Raw genomic sequence first — 23,292 nt, forward strand, 5'->3', positions numbered from 1 at the left:
AGGGGAGATCAGCGAATAGATGTTCACTGATTTCCCTCCTTTCTACCCAGTGGCACCAGCTATGCCAGTCTAGGGTCTGCTGGTAGAAGTGGCAGGGGTGTGGGAGGGGTGTGTGGAAGTGATCCCGTGGCTGCACAGCCACTGGATTGCTTCCATCTGACATCCAACAGTTGGTTGGTCAAATTTACTCCCCTCTGCTGCTGAAGTATGGCATATGAAAACAAATGCTAAAAGGTTAAAATATTAAAAATGTAGGTAGGTAAACGATTAATAGTTATAGTCAAGTTAACCATCATGTGTTCTGCCTGAGTTGCTTTACAAAGCAGCACATAACAAAGTAAGTATTTTTTCCCTTGAGTTAAGTTGGCCTTACACTACAGCCTGCTAGTTGAAGGAAACAGATTCTTCATCCACACGATACAGTGCAGGTGAGCAAATCTCCCACTGTAGCTATTGTATTTTGACAGCCAGTCCAATGATTGGCTGCAGCTGCTGTTCATCCAAAATTTTTCTAACAGACTCTTTTGAGAAACGTTGATCTAACTGAGTAAAATTCAGCTTGTTCGATAGGAATTTATCAAAATTTGCATAGGGTGCAAACTTTAAAATAACCATCAATAAACTGACTGTCACTGACATACTTTATGAGCCCTATCATAAATTCACTTAATATAATACACAAATAAAATACTATGTATTTATTTCTAATGAAATAAAAAATACAGAATAGGTTTAAAATAAATAGTGCCATGTAAGGGATACTTTTCATTTAGGTGCACAAATCCAATCATTTATTTCAAAATGTTGTTTTATTTTCTCAATAACTTTCTGCCTGATATCCATTGGAGATCAGGAACTACACAGTCTGGCTAACAGGGAATTAATTAAATGTGTTTACTTGTGGCATTTTTGTAATGTGAGGCACTAATTAGTATTGATAATTGCAGTGACTAATACAGAACTTGTAACCCCTTGGAGTCTAGCCATTTCCCATTAAAAGCGCTTTGTGTCCAAAGCACATCTGAAAAATACTTAGCCTGTCATTTATTCTGGTGACAGGTTTGCTTCTTCAGATAATGAGGCACATTCAACAGACTGTCATTTTTAATTTATTTTATTAATGATTAACCCTTAGAGTTTATTTTAGAACTCAAGAAAACCTATACATTTATGGTCTGTGTCTCAAACAGATTAGCAAAATAGTGACTGTTTATTTAAAGCAGCAATGTCCAAACTATGGCCCTCCAGCTGTTCACGAACTACAATTCCCATCATTCCTAGTTATGTCTGTGAATGTCAGAGATTTACAATGCTTCATGGGAATTGTAGTTCCTGAACAGATGGAGGGCCGTAGTTTGGACACCCCTGATATTTTAAAGGATAATGTTCAAAAATATGTTCAAATATAATGGTAATTGTTTTATTATTTTTAAATCCTCTCTTTCTTCCAAAAACACACACAGACACTCGCACAACTGCTATTAGGGTAAGCGGAGGACTCTTTTTAGAGATCACACTGCTCTTTACAATGCCTTTTTGTACAGATTCCTCCCCGTTATCGCTGTTAAAATAAAAATCAGAATATGCTATGTCTCTTTAATGTTCAGAGCTACAATTGGCTTGTCCATTCTCCCAATACAGAACTTGCAGACAAAGGATGATATGATTATGTGCTATTTGAACGACCAATATATTGACACCTAGCAATACTAGGACATCTAGTATTCTTCATATATACATATAGACAGAGAAAGCAAAGGAGAATCAGAAAATATAGACACTAACATAAAATTTATTTTGTTTCAGTAATTAAAAGGAAATTTATAATTAGCAAAGTGACAATGGGACATTTACTTTCGTAAGAGTTCCCATTTGAAATCTTTGAACACAAGTAATATGCAGAGAAATTAATTCACTGTAGTTATTGTAGTCTGTAATGTAATGCTTGCAGCATTTTTTTTCTCAGCCCTAGCTGACCTGGTTTGGTCATAGTTGCTACCTTTAGGTTGCTCCACAAAATCTGCTTGTAAAATAGGGGAAAAAAATATATATATTCCCATAGACACACCTATGTCTTTGCCATGCTGCCTTAGATAACAAGATGTTAAGCACATTTTAAAATATCAATGCATTTTCTACATTAAGTTTTGCGGTTGAAAAGCGGTCCTTTATGCTTGCTGTGATAATACCACTGCGACATTTTTCCATAATATAAAATCTGGTAGGTATAGTTCTTCTATACCTTACAGGTATATTTTTTATATTTTTCTTTATTCCTCCTCATTTTCCCTCATTCAACAGCACAGAACACTCTCTTTTATTGATATAATTTTGATAATGGCTTCTGCTTTAGAAATTCACAAACTAGTGAAAAATGGAGCAGGCACAGACGATGAATAAGATAGGTATATGATGAAGAAATTGGTTTATGCATTGCATTGAAAGAAAACGCCTGCAAATGGAATGTCAGGTCGCAGTCAAGATTTCAAGGCAAACGGCATTGTATTTCAGTTTCATGTATTCACAGTTGTTTTGCTTTTTACTATAACATCTCCATCTTTCTGTTATCAAACCATAAGATAAACCCCCTTTTATCACTGATGGTGCTACATAATTGGTGTTTTTCATACAAGCTAACATACTGCATATGAGATCATTCACAGCAGGCTACTCACATATATCATTACTATTATTCTTTAGTGCCAATTACATTTCAATTGTCAAGTGTCAAGTAAGATGTATTTATGATTTATGATACTGACACAATCTACACCTGCTACTTATTCCATTTGTAAATATAAAAAGTTTAGCCAAATTTAAGATCCTGGCATAAAAGATACTAAGCCTCACTCATTGTACTAAATGCAGATTTAATTTAGAAGACCCCCATCAAGATTAATTTGTTTAGTGCTGAGGTTAATGTAAAAGGCTAAACCAAAAAGTAAAAGGACTTACCTTTGCAACCTTGGAGTGAATATTCTGCTCTATAAAGTAATCTAGTGATCTTTCTTCTTTGCTGCTTGAACTGCTACTGTCTGTTGGAATTTAGTATGGTCCTCACTGAAAAACCTCCAACTTACCAATGAGCTTCAGAAATGTTTCCATCAATGGAAAAACATTGCAAAAAAAAACTCATGGTTGCAGCTTTTACTAATGATTGTATAGATAAGTGTAACTTAAAAGCAGGCTAGAAACCCACACAAATGAGGACAAAGACTTATTAAACCTAAAATACAAGTTAAACATGATATGTTTCTTTAGAATTACAGATTTTATCATGACAGGCCAAAAATATAAGAGCTCTGAAATTAGGTGTACCTATATAGATTTATACACATCTTATATAAAGTTATTACACCTACAATAAATGAAAAATCTTATGCATATGTAAAGTCCTACAAGATATCAAGCAATGCCACTGAGAAACACTTGATTAAACATAATCAGGTGGAACCCAGGAGGAACACATATGGCTAACCAAAGAAAAAGAGAATGGAAGTCATGTGTTCTATACTGTATTGTTGTTATATGTTTTGTTGTGGTCTGTCCTATTCCAGGGGTGTTCTTCACCTATAGTGGTGAAGTTTGCTGATACACAGAAAGACAAAGAACAAAGGCGTCTACAGCAACAGTTAGCACAACAAATGCAACAGCTTAATACTGCCACATGGGGTAACCTTACTGGACTTGGAGGACTCACGCCACAGTATTTAGCAGTAAGTATCTCATTTTCAATTTTTATAATAAGATTATTTGTTGCAGATATCTGATTAAATTAGCACTTGTATTAATTGAACTGTACTTATCAGCTTAAAAAGTATTTACTGACGTGGGTGCCTCTCCAAAAGCTGTCCTGTGAACCAGTCAGCAGTACACTTGAGACATTTGTAACCACTGACTAATTATGCTACTATAGTTGTTTTCAAGTCTTTGGTTAGACCCGCTTAAAGTTTTCTGAATTTTAGGCAGTATGATGATAGTATTATTAAAATAATGATATTTACCCGACAAGATTTTTGTAAGTCCCATAAGTATGTTGCAATCAATAATAGACTTACACACAACCTCATCTGATTATAATCATATGTATTGTAAAAGGACTTTGTGACATGGGAAGTAAAATCACAGTGTTACAGATCAGAAAAAGAAACTGCAGAAATAGGTTATACTGTTCAAACCAATATGTTCCTTATCTCTTGCTTTAACTTCTAAAGAGTTAGAACCTCTGTCATGTTTTCATTGGTGTCCATGCTGTCGAAATTCACCTTCTCCTTTTATCTATCATCACCAAAAAAATACAAAAAATAAAACATGGGATGTTTTACTAAATGCAAAAAGGTGGTTCAATTTGCAAAGGCTATGTCCCTAAGTTTAGTGAATGCAGTGAAGTTCTTTCACTTTCATCATCCAATTATATGCAAAATATATTTTTCCTGCATGTGATTGGGTATTCTTTGTTAAATTATTTTCACTAAATTCATTAAGCTAAGGGAACATTTCCTTGCAAAGTGCCTAATTGCCTTTAGTAACCCCAAAGGAGTTGATTTACTAAAGGCAAATAGACTGTGTACTTTGAAAGTGCAGTTGCACTCATTTTCCCTAGAGCTTAGTGTATGTAGTTAAGCTTTGCTGATTTCCATCATCTAATTGTGTGCAAGCAAATTTTTTTTTTTCCTTGCACAGGATTGGAAGTACAAAGTGAAGCTTCACCACATTCACTTAGTTTTGGGGAAAATTAGTGTAACTGCACTTGCACTTGCAAAGTGCACTGTCTATTTGTCCTTGGTAAATCAACCCAAATTAGTCTTCCAATAGGCACACATGTTGCAGGGATTGCTAAGAGGAGATTTCCTCTAACTTTGGACAGAGTTCCTCTTATTTCCTGTTTTTCCTCCTTTCACACGACCGTTCCAATCAGGTCCACTTGTCAGTTTTTCAGGCTGGCCTGATCAGGCAATCTATTCATCCCTATGGACTGGCTTACCTTCCATCTGATCCGGTCCACTAAAAAAAAAAAACGAAAGGGGATCCATTCTCATCCATGTAGGTGGATTGGATCTGAGGTAGTCGGGTGTAAATAGACAGCAGAGTCCGTTAACACCCGGTCACCCATAGAGCAGAGCGGGCCCTGTCCATGTCTGCTCTGCATAAACTGAGCAGACACAGACCTGTCATCTGCCTGCTCTGCTCTGATCAAGGCATCATCCTTGTGTGAAAGGGGCTGTAGAAGTTAGGGGAGATATTCCCAGTGAGAGCAAAAACAGGGGTGCAACCATAGTTTACACTGTCCAGGATAAAAACATGGTATAAATACACTAAAAGCAGTAACCACTGAAAAACCTTTAGTTCTTGTACTTTTCGTTTAAACCTCCATCACTTTCATAAAAATTTAATAGAATCTATGTATAGCAAGGATATGTCAGCACTTATTCCATGTCTGACACCGTAGATTATTATTCAACATGACTGCACCCACAAGTTTTGTATCAAGCTGTGCAGATATGGATTAAACATCTTATAATATCTAATTGTGCTAGTAAGGGGTTCTATAAAAAAGTTTTTTTATGTTTGTTCCTTTTCTGAAAAAAAACAATGCCCCTTTAATCTGTTGGTAATTATTCATAGTCTTTTAAATAACAAGGAAAGAAAGATTATAGGAGCTGAATAACGTGTGTACTTAACAACTAGTTTTCTGCTACACTGACATTTAATGAGTAATTAGTATTTAACTCAAGGGGCCTTCAGGTTTATTAGTGCAAATCATAGTTAATGCCTGTTCAGTATTCGTATAAGGGCTTCATAAATTTCCACGGTTAAAACTTTATAATATGTAATCACATAAATGCACGTCTGCATGTACTAGCCAGTTACATAATAATCATAGAAGTCATTGTATTCATGGAAAAGAAGCACATTGCAAGAAGAGAAAAATAGAATCATATTTGAAGATGAGTTATGGTAACTACAATACTACTGAGGGCTTTAATTAGTCGCGCTGTGTCAGTTTAAATGTATTTAACACCTGGCTGTTAAAAAGACTAAATTGATTAATTGTTTTTAAAGCAGTCATTTTATTGAATCCCCCTAGCGTGTGCTCCTTTCTTTGCAGAGATTAGACATTGATATAGATTTACAGCATCAACCCAGGGGACATCCTGTCCATCCGTGAGCAAAAAAGTCTTTAAGAAATGGAATATATGAGGAAAGGGAAAAAAAAAACGGTGTGCCACAATGCATATCAAGCAGCCAATTTGTCTGATTGTGGATGCCTCATTGCTTGATTTCTTGTTCTTTTATGTACAGCTCCTGCAGCAAGCCACCTCCTCCAGTAACCTGGGCGCATTTAGCGGCATTCAGCAAATGGCTGGTAAGTGGAGAAAAAAGCATTTAATTTTAGCCAATTATGCCCTATTTTCTACGGCTCTTAAGTTCTTTTGCACTAATGATGTTCTGTTAAAAAGGGACACCCCTCTGTTAAATTCTCAATTGAAACACTTGCTCTCTTAGAAATGGAAAATTGAACCAACTGCTCCGAGGTTGAACAAGTAGTTTATCCTGCATTAGTCACCCGCCATTTGTCCTAAGCAACCAATTGTAAAAGGCAGGATAGCTTTTAGTCCCCGCAGCTGCATCATATTCTAATAATGGTGATGACAAAACAACCGCAGGACCTCAGTTTAACTTCTATGGAAATTGCAATGTCCTGGCAACCAATTTAGTGACAACGCAGGCATTTTTACAGAAAAGCAATGAATGCTGGGAAGGAAAATGTTCTGACCTTCTTTGGCAAAATTCTAAAATTACAAGCATAGAGTCAATACAGGATTAAAATACATTTTAAAACCTTGCAGAACAGGCTGGTAAGCACAAGAAGCCCAGACAACAAAATTACATGGTACATTTGATTTATTTTTTTCCTTCTCGCTCATCCCCCCCAAAATAAAATTATCATTTAGTTTAAAGAAAAATCAAAGCTTGACTTTATTTGAAAGGCTGTGCGTTGAAGAATTTCTCTGTAATGAGCTCTGCCTGTAGTAGCTGATGTGTAGTGATTAGTGAAAGGTCATTCCCACTGTGTGACCTTCCATGCTGATATTCTAAGTTAACATAGAGCTGTAGAAGGCAGGGCATGCAGTAAATCAGAGTCTGGATGCCCATTATGCCTGCCGTGAGAAACTGCGAGAAAGCTTTCTCTTTGTTTGATGCAAAAGCAAAACAATTTGGAGCATTAATGTGGCTGTATTTTATTTTAATCATGACCCCCACTGCATCAATGAATATGTAATCTGCACAAACAAGGACAAAATGTCCCTTTTTTCTTTCCTTTCTGGACTGTGACACACATAGTTCTCTTCTGTGTCCTGCCTACTTAATGCTAGACCTAGCCTTTTTATATGTTTTGCAGGTGCCTGTGCCCTTGTACTTTTTCTTGAATGCTGTTCCTTTATATTTTGCACTTTGGGTAGTAATTTTATTCACATGCTATTTAATTGCCACTGGCCCAAAACAGACCACAAAGCTTTTTAAACTTCATAAATGATTGTGTGAGTAAAAAAAGCACACTGGGATTTTTTTTTTAATGACAGAAATTATAAGAACTAGCAAAAAAAATAGTGTAACATATTTAAGGAACAATTAACATTTACAAATGTATGTACCTTCCTATGCACAGAAAAAGATGGAACAGTTGGAAGGTAGGTTATAGGGGGTCAGGTTAGGGTTAGGAATGAGGTTAAGGGCTAAGATTATATTGAAGGGATCAAGTAAGGGATGTTTAAATGTTAAGGTTGATTGTATGATAAGTTAATGTTGGGGGTCAGACATGTGAGGGGCTATTTTGTCCTTTTCTTTAACATGTTGAAATCACCATGCTGAACACAACTAATGCCTGAATCTTGGAACTAATAGCTAATATACTAAAATTTAGATAAACATGGATTTTATTAAAGGACTGATCCAAGTTACTGTATACAATGTGAACAGATATCATGGAGGATGGCACGGGGGACAGAGTTGCTTATCTGGCACGCTTATATACATCCCCAGTAGAGCGACAGATCCATGTTCACTGTGCACTTCCTCCTCTAGGTCAAGCCACTGACAACACTCTGATCTGTGTACCAGAAGATTTCCCACAGTTTTCTATAGGTAAATCATCAGACAATATACAACTCAATGTCAAATACGTTTTTTACAAAACTGGCAAGAACTAAGTACAGATCCTTATTTGTTGTTTGCGAGTGTCCACCAACATTTACAGTGGAACCAATAGAAAAGTTGTGTGTTTGTTTTTTCTAGGGCAGAAATATTGTGCTCCACTACCCACTCACCACATTGAAGAGGGAGTTAGCTATACTCTAGCAAAGCCTTTCTGGGAAGATCTCTAAACCTAAGCCTCAATGACCTCAGCTTCAGATTTCCCATGAAGCTCCCCAAGCTTCCCCTGGAATTCCACAATACAGGCGGTCCCCGGGTTACAAACAAGATAGGGACTGTAGGTTTGTTCTTAAGTCAAATTTGTTTGTAAGTCAGAACAGGTAAATTTTTTAGGTTTAGCTCCAGCCAAAATAATAATTTTACATGTTTTGGATAGCATAGGGAAGAGTTAACACCCCTGTATTATTTGTTTTGCTGTCTGTACCCCTGTTCAGAAGATTTCATCTAAAATTCCTATCCCTATGACAACTGTATTTAGAAAATTTTGGGTTGTTGTGGAAACAAGGATTGGTGATAAAGCTTCAGTGAAGACACCTTTATCCCATGAGATCTCTTACAGGAGTGAATGTCCCTTCCTAGGGCTAGATTTCTCCTCACTTCCTGTTGTCTCCCTATGTTTGTAAGCAGGAGTCATTTGTAAGTCAGATGTTTGTAACCCAGGGACTGCCTGTAGCACTAGTATTGACCACAGAGGTGATCTCATTGTATTGATTCGGTAGATTATACCTTGAAGGAAATGTATGAAATGCTTGATAACAGCTCCTCATCTGGATGAATGTTTGTTGCTCATGACTTCCATAAAAATGGTGAAGATAGATATTAGTAAACCTAATCATAGCTTTTAAACTATAATTAGCAGCTTATAGAATAACTCAGCCCCACAGCTTTTAAACTTTGTAGAATGTTTTGAAAAAATGCATTTAGCTATGTCTGCTCTTATGTTGATTTCATTGACCTGTAAGCAATAGGTAAATATATAAGCTCCATTCACTGGCTAGTAGTTGTAATGTATCCCGGTTTTCCTCAATAAGTTAAATCAATGTATGTAGTTCAACTATGTTCCCTAAATGGAACTAATAGTCTTCTTAACCAGCTGTATAAAAACAAACAATTATTCTCCATGCAAGAAGACATCAGGTCCTCTCATGACGAGGCTCTTTACGAGTGTATCTTAACCACTTGACCTCTGAAAGGCAATTTTTTTTGCACTGTGCTACTTTAACTGGTAATTGCGTGGTCATGGTACACTGTACGCAAATTTAAAATGTATATCATTTACACAAATAGAGCTTTCTTTTAGTGGTATTGGATTACTACTGGGTTTTTTATTTTTGTTATATAAAAGAAAAAAGACCAAACATTTTGATAAAAAAAAAAACATTTTCTACTTTCTGTTATAAAACATATCCAATAAAATCAAATTTCTTCATAAATTTAGGCCACAATGTAATCTGCTATATGTCTTTGGTAAAAAAAATATCCCAAAAAGTATTTAATTGGTTAGTGTGAAAGTTATAGCATCAACAAACTATGGTATATATAAATATTTGAAAATTGATTATTCCGGATGTACTGAGGACCGATGAAATGATGTAATGATGGATCTAATTTCTTAAAGTGGTTGTAAACCCACTCTGATAACTTTTACCTATAGGTAAGCCTTTAATAAGGCTTACCTATAGGTACTGTAAATATCTCCTAAACTTGCACAGTTTAGGAGATATTTACATTTCATGCAGTGGATGACGTCATCTCTGAAGAAACGTACGCCCGTGCCATTTCTTCAGAGCCCTGTGCCATGACCGGCGGCTCCCGCGCGTTCATGCGTGGGAATGATGTCACACGGCTCTTGGCCAGTAGCATAGCCGGAGTCCCCAGACCAGGATGGAAGACCGTTGAAGATGGATGCGGCCACCAGCCTGGATGACGAGGGCTTCGTTTGGAGGTAAGTGTCACATAATGTCTTAGTATGCGATGCATACTAGCACATTATGCATTTATTTTGCAGGGAAGAAAAAAAAAATGAAATGTTTACTTACTTTTTAAAGAACTTACAATGCTAGAACAGTACAAATACCCCCAAATTACCCATTTTTGGAAAGTACACAGTCTGATGTATTTAGAAAGAGGCACGTGAGTTTTTTTACGTATTTTTTAAATTTTTTTGTCACAATTGTTTGGAAAATTAGTAAATTAAATAATTTTTTTTTTTCACAATTTACTTTTTTTACATACTGTCACCAGTGCAGTACAGCATCATCACTTAACTGGTGTGGTGGTGATCAGGGATACTGACTGGTGACAGTATGTAAGAACATGTTTAAACATTTTTTTCCTTTTTTAACATTTTCTTTTTTTTTTTTTTTTTGTACTTTTGTTTGTACATTTTATCACCGGAGTAGTTCAGTGTCACCATAATGACACTGTACTACTCTTTGGGAGGTGATCAGGGATTTATTTTTCACTGCTATTGCTAATACAATGAGGATCACTGTATAAGCAATAGTTTTATCTGTCATGAATGGGTTACATGGCTTGCTTTTGGTTGTGATCTACAGCTAATAACATGGTACAGGTAGCCATGTACCTTGTGATTGCTTTGGGCCAAACACAGATCACAACTGTAAGCAAGTTGTTCATGAATGGATATCCATCATGTGATTGGTGTAACCAATCATATTGATCACATGATATCCGGTTAATGGTAATTGTAATCCACTGTGTCCGGTGGACACAGCAGTCTCAGGAGCAGCGTGCAGCATGCCCCTAACCCAGAACAGGCTGGATGACATACCTGATGTAGCCTGCTTGTGCTACTAACATAGTGCCCAGAGCCTGACAATGCTGCCCATCCAATTGTCCAGTAAATGTATTGCAGGCGGTCCGGAAGCAGTTAATGTCCACCATTTATCATTCCTAAATCCCTCAGGTGAGATACAGCTCCCAGAACTGGAAACAAGAAAATGCCTTTCCAAACACATTTTTTTTTTTTCACAATAGAGTGATTCTATTAAAATAATCATAATGTCACCTTGGGCTAGATTTCATACACATTACAAGATGGCTATTCAAGGAAAAGAAAGTCTCTCCTTTGTATAAAGAGCACATAAAGGTTACAATAAACAGCTGTATCAGAGGAAATATATCTTTTTACATAATAATAAATATATATAGATAATGTATTAGCCTATTTTACCAAATGTATATGACTCTGTGACTATTATTATTTGGCATATATATGCTCAATTTACACTTTTTTATCCAAACATTGGGTTTTATTTCCTAAAACCAGAGAGTGCAAAATCTGGTTGCAGCTGTGAATGAAAGCCAATCAGCTTCTAACTTCAGCTTGTTCAATTAGGCTTTGGCAAAAAAAATGGAAGTTGATTGGTTTCTATGTAGAGCTGCACCAGATTTTGCACTCTGCAGTTTTAGTAAATCAATCCCATTGTATTGTTGAAGTTAATAAATACAGCACTAAAAATAAATCTATACTTCAGGTAACACTTGACATTTTCACTCTACTGCCAGTAGCATGAGCACAGCTTTTTCTGTAAAAAAAAAAAATTATATTACACTGTAATACATATTTATATAGTTACATAGTTAGTCAGGTTAAAAAAAAGGCACAAGTCGATCTGGCACAACCAATAAAAAACAAAAAGCACAACCATACAATCCCATAGACACAATCCTATACCCGCAGTTGATCAATTACTGTACCATTAATGTTTTGCATTTATTATTTGCATACTGCTATAGTCCTACCACCAGTATATGCAAGAGTATAACACTTTGACGGTCACAGTTTTACAAGTGCAGTACAGCTTATATCTAGCTATCCAGGGTAAGAGGAGGCTTGTTTAAATGTGCATGACTGTTCTCTAATGGGAGTTTCCTGTTGGAAGCGAGAGTTTATCACTTGAGGGTTTCTCATCTGTGCGTTTTATTGTTTTCTAGATTCTAACTTCAGTTCCAATAAGACTTTCAATATTTTTACTGGTACAAGTTTCTCCCCACAGATATTCTGTGATCAGTTGGTACAGCAACTCATTATTACACTGGCATCTTTGAGTAATCTAAACCTGCTGCCTGACAATATAAATTGGCCTGGAGATGTAAAGATCACTGAATTATTTTCTCATCTTAACACCTGCTGGCTGTTGGTATTTTTTTCTTATTTTTTTTTCCATATTTGTTTTTATCTAGTATATGAATAAAGACAGACCACATGACCCAAGAATGAATAAAGCTTATTTAAAATGTTTCCTGGGCCATAATAGGATACAACCAAAAAGGACTATTTAACATTCTTCATATATTGCCTGTCTTTTGTGTACAGTGATATTTAAATCAAAATAGATCACATTTAAATATCTTACTCTATTCTTCTAAAATTTTGAAATATTGGGGTTGATTTGCTATAGGCTGTTCACTTCGCAAAGTGGATGTTTACATTGCAAAAGGTATATCCACTTAGCTTACTAAATAAGATAAATATGTGTTCACTTTGAATAAATACATCCAAAGGAAACAAAAAAAATCTTGCACATAAATGGATGATTGAAGTGAACACAACTTCACCTGATCCACTAAACTTAATAAGCACACACTTTTTAAGTCAGTATGTACTTTGCAAAGTAATCATGCTCTATTCCTATATTATAAGTAAATCGACTCCATTGCATTCCTTGATCCTACTGCAATCTTCAGTTCTTCTTACAGTTCAGATTCTAGGCTGATATAAGTGTCTGCAGGGACTTGCAAACACCGAACTTTGTAATCTCTAGAGAGATGCCCCATCTAAAATAACAGTGAATTTATAGTCTCTGCCTTCTTTTCCTATTCCATCACCATCAGCTTGCATTTAACTTTTTACCCATCCACTGATTATTTAGCATCTGCTGATTTAATGTGAAAGCTTATAATTATGAATAAACCATATAGGAGGGCCAGCACAGCAGATATGTCTTAATCTTTAAAGTAAATCCATCAGCCAAAAGTAAAGGTCCTACCTAAAAGCAATAGGACAAGGTCTCTGCTGTTGCCTTTTGTCTCACTTTGTTACTATGAACTTGAATTCACTGACCTCTGGCTTCAGCCCTGTTAACCTAATTGCAACCTGTTCAATAAAAAGAACTCTTGGGAAAATTAACAAACCCCTTTACGTTTGATAACACAGCTACGTTTTCACAGAAATAGTAGTTTTAAAGCTTTATCCTCTTTGGCTGCTCATTAAGGTCACCACTTTTCAACTGTAATAAAAATGAGGGTCAATTCTCGGGTCTTATAACTGCCATAGTAGTAGGCAGCTCAAAGTATATTGATGATTAGTTCAAAATAAAACTGACTCTTGGAAATATCTGTTGCTCAATGTAATCAGACAGATCAATTTTGTTAAAATAAAGATGCTCAAGCTCTTAAAAATTTCAATAGCCTAATAACAAAACTGTCAAGCCAAGTAATAGGGAATGAGCAAAGATGTCGAATCCTGGTTGTGAAAACGAATTTGTTCACAGTGCTTATAGATGTATTATATTGTAAGGGCTTGTTTTAAAGTGTTTTTACGGTGTGTTCAAAATATGTTAATGCTGTAGTGTATTCTAAGCACAAGTTTACAATTAATTAAATATATACCAACTCTCCTTGTCTGAGAGCTTATCAGTGGCATAGCGTGGGGGGTGCAGGGGGGGCCGGCCGCACCGGGCGCAACATCTGGGGGGGCGCATCCTGCAGTGTCACTCTGTCTGACATTATATATATTACTAACACGGTGTCATCACACACTGTTTGCGGCTGCCGCCATCTTTAGGCTGGGAGATAGCCAGCGGGCGCCCTATGGCTGGAAATTTCGGGTCGTGGCGGGGCGGAGCTGGACTGTGCCTCCCCTGCCCATTGGCATAGCGTTGCAAGCCAAGCCCCGCCTGTCGGTGGCGTGTTCTGCACAGCTTAGTCAGCTCAACGAATCAGCAGCCTTCTTTTCACTCAGCCGCCCGGCGCTGTCACAGGAATCATTCATCTCTATCTTTCCAGTTGTGGCACTCAGCCAGCACAGCGTGAAGAGGACTGAAGAGAGAGTTGTGAGAGGTGAGGTGAGACCATGAGAGATGTTTTTCTGGACTGACAGACACACAAGGCATCTAGGGAGGGAGGAGGGGGGAGCAGCCTGGACTGTAGAGCACTGACTGCAGTAAAGTGAAAGTGGAACTGTAGGGGAGGTCAGTGTAGGTGTCGGGGGGGGGTGGGTCAGTGAAGGGGGGTCAGTGTAGTTATCAGTAGGGGGGGGTTAGTGAAGGGGGGGTCAGTGTAGGTGTCAATGTGGGGGGGTCAGTGTAGGGGAGTCAATAAAGGGGTCAGTGAAGGGGTCAATGTAGGTGGGTCAGTGTAAGGGTCCAGTGAAGGGGGGTCAATGTAGGGGGGGTCAGTGTAGGTGTCAATGTGGGGGGGGGGTCAGTGTAGGTGTCAGTGAAGGGGTCAATGTAGGGGGGTCAGTGTAAGTGTTTAGTGAATGGGGGGTCAATGTAGGGGGGTCAGTGCAGGTGTCAGTGTAGGGGGGTCAGTTTAGGGGTCAGTGTAGGGGGGGTCAGTCTAGAGGTCAGTCTAGGGGGCAGAGAAGAAGGGTCAGTGAAGGGGGGGGCAGTGTATGTGTCAGTGTAGGGGGGGTTCAGTCTAGGGGGGGGCAGGGATGGAGGGGCAGGGATGAAGGGTCAGTGAAGGGGGGTCAGTGTAGGTGTCAGTGTAGGTATCAGTGAAGGGGTCAGTGTGGGGAGGGGGGTCAGTGTAGGGGTGTAAGTGTAGGGGTCAGTGAAGGTGTCAGGTAGGTCAGTGTAGGAATCTGGAATGTCAGTGTAGGGGGTCAGTGTAGTAATAAGGTAGGTCAGTGTAGTGATCAGGGTTGGTTAGTGCAGGACTCAGGTAGGTCTGTGTAGTGGTCAGGTAGGTCTGTGTAGGTGTCAGTATAGTAATCAGGTAGGTTAGTGTAGGAATAAGGTAGGTCTCTGTAGTGGTCAGCTAGGTCAGTGTAGGTGTCAGTGTAGTGGTCTGTGTAGATTTGTGTAGGGGGTGCAAATTACTTACCTTGCCCCGGGCGCTGACAACACACGCTACGCCACTGGAGCTTATGGTGCAATTATGCTAACAGTTTCTGAGCAACCAGCATTCTTTATGGTCTTATCATCATGTTCACGAAGTGCATATTTAAGATAAAAAATTGTCTCTAAATATCCACATTCTCAGTCTTTTAGCCTTTGCTGTAATATCTGACATGGTAAATATTCGTATCCTATTCAGAATTCTATATTTTTAAATACCCACATGGTGGATTTTACATTATATTTAAATCAGTTTTTAAATGTATAAACAAACTATCTATGCAATGTTCTACTTCTGGTGAAAATATAATACTGCCATTAACTGTGAAGGTTTGCAGTTTTGTGAACGTTTCATTGTATCACACCTTTGATTGTGAGTTTTGTTTATTAAACTTTGAGAATTATTTGTAAATTGGATTAAAAAAAAAAAACTTTACCTATAGTGATCAATCAGATTTCAGGTAAATTGATTTTTATACAGTATGTGAAAGGTGAATCCTGGTCTAAAACTTAAAACACCCCCTAAAGTGAGAGAGATTTTTGAACATAAAAATCTGAAAACAGTACATTCCATGAAATTGCACCTGTACCTAGGTTATAGACATTAAATTATTAAGATATTCTTTTTAGGTGGTAAAAGAGCTTTAACGTGGTTCTCACTCTTACATATACCTACTGAAGTTACTATCTTAAGGTGATATACAGAGATGAAACAAAACCTCTTACATATGCAGCGCCTGTTTATCTGCAGTAGAGGGCAGAGGGTGGGGATGTGACATCACACACAATGCACAGCTAGAGCACAGAGCTAAGTGAAAGCTGAAACCTAAGTGGAGGAAATATACACACCTCCCCTACACAAAATCATAGGGAAATATACAAAGCTGAGGCTATCAGGTAAGCTGATCAGTGACTCATAAAGAAGAGACAGGAAAGAGAAATGACACTTGATGCTTTTATTTTTACAAAGGATTTATTAGGTATATATATATAAACACTTCAAGAGAGGAGGAGAAAAGAGGAGAAGTGTGATAAAGCCAATGAAACTGGGGCAAGGTTTGTCAGACAAGTGTCAATTGGTTGTGACAACAAGAACCATAGGCAAAAGGGAGGTTTTTATGGATATTGAACCCCTGAGTCCTACAACCAGGCAAGATCAGGGGTACTAAGAATTTCAATGAGGGAGGAGTGCATGAGGGAAATATAAAAGTGGGGGAGGGGAGGGGAGGGAGGCAAGGTTGGCTATAGGTTGAGGGAGAGAGATTGAGGAGGGAGAAAAGAGCTTTCTTAAGGGGAGAGGGAAAAAGAGAAGAGACAGTCAGGAGTGGAAAGCCATTCCATGTGGGTGACACTTGCTGCTTTGAATTGAGGCTAGTAAACACTATAGAAGGCTATGCTTTGCTCATTTTTCATGTTAGAGTTTTACAGCCATGACCTCTCCATCTCCTTGTAATGTGAAGTAATTCATTCTTAACCAACCCATGACCAGCTGTTGTACTTATACGGTAGGCTGTGGGATTTCTAGTTCTAAGTGGATGCTTTAAAATTTCCCTTTTTCTAGTGTATGCCCCAAATTGGACAGCACAGATCGCAGCTAACAATAAACGAGCTAATGAGTGTGGTTCTGTATCTTGTAATCACTGTGGCTGTTGTAAACACTGGCTGTCATCTGCTGCCAGTTCTCCTCTTCCTCTCACACACATAGAGCTGTTTTATGAGGAAGGGGAGTTTTTGGTGGTTATTACAGCCAATGTTCTATTTTTCCAAATCACAGCTGGTCACAGTGCAACTGTTTCTTCAGCTGATTAGAGCCAGCACCGGTTGCTGATTACAGACAGTGTCAGTTTTTCCAATTTTGCTGCTCACAGCCAGTGTTTCAGTGTTGCCAATCACAGCTGATCACAGTGTTTCTAATAATAGCGCCACACGTTCCATGGCTGATTACAGCTAATGCCAATGGCTGATCACAGCCATTGCCAGTGTTCCCAGTGTTGCTGATCACAGCCTGTGCCTTTGCTCCTGGTGTTGTTGATCACAGCAAGCACCTGTTTTATAAGTGATGCTTACTGATAGCAGCCAAGGCCAGTTTTCAGTGCCAGCATTGGTGTTTCCAGTATTGCTGATTTCAGACAGTGCCAGTGTGTTCCCAGTGTTGCAGATAACAGCCAGCACCAATGTTTTCAGTTATGCTGATGGCAGCTAGTGACAATGTTTTCAGTGTAGCTAATAACAGCCAGTGGCAGTGTTTCCAGTGTTGTTGATCACAGCCAGTGGCAGTAATTCCATTGTTGCTGATTGCAGTCAGTGCTAGCATCCTTTTTTTCACACATTTTTGTGCTGTGTTGCCCCAAAGTCCAACCAAAGCTACAGTGAAAAGAGCTATATAAAATTCTTAGTATGGCTGATGAGAGCCATGGGGAGACCGTACAGTCAGTTTCATATTCAAAGTATGAAGCTGTAGAAAACAACAGTAAACTAACAGTCACCTCTGGTTCTAGAGAATAAAACTTCCCTGTAAAGGAGTCGGGCATACTGTGTCAACAAGCACTGAACATCCAAATGAAATGCAGTAGGCAAGTGTCAGCAGTGTTTCACATCTCAATGAAATGCTTGAGGTAAGCACCATCAGTGGGGAAATGCAAGCTCAGCCATCACATATTTAGGGCAACGCAGTCCCAGAAAGCACATGCTGGAGGCACTTTAAAATCCCTTGTGGCTACCCTCTAATTCAGTAGTACTGAAAGTTATATTCTAATAAAATGTTTTTGTTTTTCATCAAAGAACTATTAAAATTAATTGTAGAACAATGCAACCTTTATCCCATTCAATGCAATCCCATTTTAAGTCTGCAAACTATGCAGGTGTGAGCTGCATTGCAGTGTATGATTACTTGCAGCTGGAGGACCTGGCACTACAGGAATGTGATATTGGAAAATGGTAGAGATGCTCCCATTGACCAGCAGGACACAAGTAGGTCACCCTGGTGTGGGGTCTAAGTGCTAAACGGTATTCACATGATGGTGGAGATGGGTTTTGCTGCATGTTAGCAGCTCTCAAGATCCCCCCAACAAGAGTAAGCCAGGGTCCAGTAGCAGATATAGCGAGTAGGAATCAAGCAGAAGCATACTCAGTAAATAAGCCAAAGGCTGGTAACAAGTTGTTATAGGTTGAGATCAAGTAGAAGCACAGTCAAGGAACAAGCCAAAGGTCAAAAACGAATGGTAGTGGAGATAAGGACAGCTGACACAAAGGAGCAAGACTTCGACTGGAGGAAGCAAAATCATATGGCAAACAGGAAGTGCAGAGACATGGCTTAAGTCAGGAAGATCATGGGATAAGTAAAGAGTTCAAGGTTCACCAGAAACAAGAGACAATGCAAGATTGTCCTAAGAAATCAGAGAAGGAGCTGTCCAGAATCTAGGTGCCACAGCAAGAAGAGCCACAACCTGTCACACAGATCTCAGGTTCATATCCAACCCCTGACACATAACTAGCTAAAATTGCAATGTTTTGAATAAAACATGGGTGATGGCATAAAACAGTTGAAGGTATAAATCCTTGTGCAACACCAAGTGTAAATATGATGAGATGGCAATGTGTGTGGTTGGCACTGGCGCTTCCCCTTTCCTATTTAAAGCTGCTTTGATTTAACATAGATAGACATATTTATGCCTCTTTCAAATCAATTTTGTACTCTGTTGTCCTTGTTGTCCTCAAAGGAATGTCCATCCAGGTGTAAATAGGCTGCCAAATATTGATCTGAGGAGTTAGGCCTCCAATACTGGTGTCTGTAATTTTTAGAAAACATCTGCTTTGTCTCTGTAGCATAAAGGTCAGTATGCTCCTAGGCATGCTTTAGTGCATAAACCAAAATGCTTTGTGTCTGTGCCACTCATTTTGTGTTTTGTATCCTAAAAACTGGTGAATGCAATGTTTTGGAAAACAGCAACCAACTCTTATGAATGCAGGTTCTGGTGTCCTCCCCTTCATCTCCCCTGCTTTTCTATTGACCCATTAATATAATATGTGACTTCACTAAACATTAGTAAGGCTCAAGACATGCAAGGGGAAAGGAACACAGCCAGTGACCACAGGTCCTCAAGAGTTTCATCACAGAGGAAAAAAACGGTTTGAAAATACAAATTTATTTTTATTGAAATATACAAATATTAAGAAAAACCACCCCCACAATAACCATCATTTAAAAAATGACAATGTTGGCACCACAAACAGGCAGCTGCTGAAGCTTTTGTGCTGAGTGAAACGCATCAGATTTACATCATCACGTCTGTGATGCTTTGGTATGATACAGGTATACAGGTACGACCAGATCAGCCTTCCATCCATTGAAATCGGCTATCTGTGAAGGAGTGTAAATGCGGCAACAGATGTGCATTAGTGGCAGCCCCCAGACCAACTTGGTGCTTTTAACAAATCTACCGGGACGTGGTGAGATTGTTGCAAACAGTTTTCAGCTGCACACTTACTTGCTTCTCACCCCCGTATTACATCTCCATACTTGCACACTGCCCATACCCGCAATCATTCACTACTCACCCGCTCTAGGTTAGCCCATGTGCTGCTTTACACTGAGTGGAAGACTTGCATCGCCCACATGGCACAGAACTCTATGCTATTTATCTGAGGATTTGATCTATCTCTGTGCAGCCTGTAAGGGATTGGAGCAGCTATTCACTCTGAATACCCATCTGGTTATACTACTAAATGTGTATAGCTTTGGTTTTATTGGATTGACTTTCCCCTGCCTTTTCAAGCAGATTTGCTGCTGTGGACTGTGATATTACTGTCTTTTTCCAAAAACCGAACTGCCTAGATCATTACTCATTATGTCAACTCAGATATAGGTGTATGGATAGAAGCACGTCTGGTGCAGCTGCCTGTTTGTGGTGACAAAGTTGTCATTTTTTACCTATGGTGGAGGTGTATATTTCAATAAAAATAATTTTGTATTTTCAAACCGTTTTTTTCCTGTGATGAAACTCTAGAGGACTCTTTCCTCTTTAACTGTATTCTGTGATTAGTCTAGAGGTTAACACTCCCTTTACATATTATTAATGACTGACGGTTAACTTGTACTAGGGACTAATTGAAATATTATATTCCATCCCTAGGTTTATATCGAGGTGTAGCTTGAACCTTTTAGTGTTCTCTGTTTATATATACAGTGACCACAGGAACTGTGAGCAAAATTGACACATGTATCTTAGCCCTTAGGCAGAGGCTACATGAGACATTTTGGAAAAATAAATATGTGTCTATGCACTTTGGTGCAATGGCCACTGGAACAGACAATTAGTATACCCAACTTGTATGAACTAAATATAAACATGTGTAGTGTAAAAAACTTAATAAATAAATCAACCACATATAGTGAAAAACAAGTCCACAAATTTGAGATCTTTGGGTTTTTTTACGGTTCTGCATCATGGGTAAAATGGCGGACCAAGCATTTCCAGTTTCCAATCTAGCTCACTTGATCACCAGGACTGGAGTAAATTTGAGAAGCTACATGAGTATGGTAGACATTGACATTAGAGGACCCCTTGATAATGTCCCATTGGATGAAATGCATTGGGGAGGAGACACTAGTACTGATGTCACGCGGCTGTTCATACCCGATTCGGCAGCAGCTTTCAAGTAAGGATTCTTTGTTACTTGCCTGTTTTTATGCACATACGCATCCTTATTAAGGTTACTACACTATGAGGATTACTTTCGGCTCCTGGTGAGCTTTATTTATCACAGCTATACCCTGATGAGAAGTGTCGCTAGATGGATTTATTGAGTTTTTCCTCACTGGATGACAGATACACATTTAAAGCATGTATACTGTTGTAATGGCAGCCGTAATTTCTGGTGAGTGTGCATTTCAGTGGGACATGGTGGCTGACCTCGGAGCAATTTGTTGGATCACTTATTTTCACATCAAGAGGTGTTAGTGATGGTTCCTTTACAGTGTTTCACTGGACTTTTTCACTAGGTTTTTATCTTTTCACTGGACTGTTCTACACTAGTCTTTCTATTTTTGGCATGGAGGACTTTACATAATAATTGTGAACTTGTTTTTAACTCTTATGTGGTTGGATTTCATTTATTAGGTTTTTGGTGCTACACATCTGTTTATACATGAAACATTTTGAAATCTTGCTGAGAGGAGACTTAAGCACTTTTTGACTACTGTCTTAGTTTACATAAATGTACTGTAAAGGTGCCCGCTTTGAACAAATAGCTAAATCTGTTATCAATTAACAATAAACATGTCTGGCCAAGAAGGGTTACAGTGGGTAGTGATAAAAAATGCTTCCAACTATCAAAAGTTAAAAGTTGAAATGTATTATGACTCCAAGATTTCCCGGCTTGTTCTGATCAATACCAGTTTTTATTAGCAAGGGCAAAAGTTGATAAATGCACTTGCAGTATCAAATTGTCAGTAAAGTTCCCAGGAAAAGGGGCAGACCCCATTGCTGCCAAAAATAAGCACACACCTCCCCGCCCATTGTTTTAGGGGAGACATCAACTCATCTATGGCTAGCTTCAGTGTGGAATGGCTGGGAGAATAAATGAATACAATGATATTTATTCTCTAAAGTAGATTCATATAATCATTCTCTTAATTAGATTTTTAACAAACTGTTACTTGGACTATCATTAAACTCCAAAATAATGATTTCTGCTTTACCAATGCTGCCTCAAAGTGTTAAATATCAAGTTTGTTTGTTTATAAAAAGAAATGGGAACATTTTTATGTTTGCTTTTGGTTTGAGGGTTTTCTATTGGGTGAGCACACGCTGGTCATTACTATCTAGTCGACTTGCTTATAATTCCCATAGCTGTCAACAGTTGTTAACAAAAAAAAAAAAAAAAAAAAAAAGGATATTAGCTTTACTCCTCATATTGAATAAGGCTCAGTGCAGCGCTAGCCTGATGTTTTATTTAACACCTGCTGTGCTGTTTCCTTCAGCTTTGCAGCTGGGAGACTTTGATAACAAAGCACAAGCACTTTATATAAAGTCTGACTTCCAGGTGAACAGAGTTTAACAAGGGTAATACATAAATGGTGTCATTAACCCATTTACAAACATTCTTCATACAGCTGATAATGGCTGTGAATAAACTGGTAAGATCCCTGTATTTAGTACTATTTAGACACACATAAATATAAAGCTTTTTGTAGCATTGCTCGTGTAAGCACGGGAAATATATCCTAGTGGTCTGTTTCGTTACCCGAAATATTTGAGATTTAATTTACCTCAGACAATATTTGGGTTAAAAATTAGAGTTCTTTGACTATGAATGAAAGCTTTAAAACAGCAATTATTTATTGGTATATAGTTTGAAAGCCTAACTTAATTTACAACAATCTAACTATGGTACATACAACAAAATGGAAAATATTCCTAGTTTAAATGAACAAATATAGAGTATGATACTCATATACGAACACAGACACAAAGAGGGCAAGCCATGTATACCTTAAACGTTTTTAGTTACCCTTCACTTGAGTGTTTCCTCCTGGTCTGCCATGCCAAACAGGAAGTCACTCTATTTCCACCTTTGCTAATATAGAACCATATTGCATTGCCTTGTATTGGGCTATAGTGATTGGTTCAGCTATCCTGCTCTGTTCCTCCCTCTGGGCGTATCTCGTTCAGGATAGGACAACTTCCCCCTCCCCTAGGTTTGCATAGAGTCAGCCTCTTGCTAAGCCCTCCTCCCTGTTGGAGGGAGAATTTACTCCTACCTGTGGTGCCTTGGCTCCAGGAAGTCTGGCTACCAGAAATGTAGTTACAGGATGATACTATTTAGCATATCAACAGGCTACCTCCCAGCGAACAGACTTGTTGAATGGGATACTTTTTATGTGTTTAAATGTGAATAGCCGGCTGGCCTTTCAAATGGACTTGTTAGACTGGATTCCTACTACTGACTGCAGACTGAAGTCACACAATTTCATATAATTGAT

The 23,292-nt window shown here is 38.4% G+C and overlaps 1 protein-coding gene across 24 annotated transcripts in view; it reads left to right on the forward strand.

Moving 5' to 3' along the window:
* The window catches only part of CELF2 (CUGBP Elav-like family member 2), a 713,329-nt gene that overhangs the window by 616,997 nt on the left and 73,040 nt on the right, over positions 1-23,292 (forward strand). For 15 of the 24 annotated variants that reach the window (XM_082254358.1, XM_082254364.1, XM_082254365.1 and 12 more), the window contains 2 exons: positions 3,558-3,716; positions 6,304-6,367. In XM_082254358.1, coding sequence (XP_082110484.1) covers positions 3,558-3,716; positions 6,304-6,367 — 223 coding nt within the window. Of the gene's footprint in view, positions 1-3,557; positions 3,717-6,303; positions 6,368-8,088; positions 8,149-23,292 lie in introns of all 24 variants that reach the window. The other 9 variants (XM_082254349.1, XM_082254360.1, XM_082254366.1 and 6 more) reach the window with 1 other exon arrangement.

The sequence above is a fragment of the Pelophylax lessonae genome (genome assembly GCF_965119305.1).
Source record: "Pelophylax lessonae genome assembly, chromosome: 4".
NCBI lineage: Eukaryota > Metazoa > Chordata > Amphibia > Anura > Ranidae > Pelophylax > Pelophylax lessonae.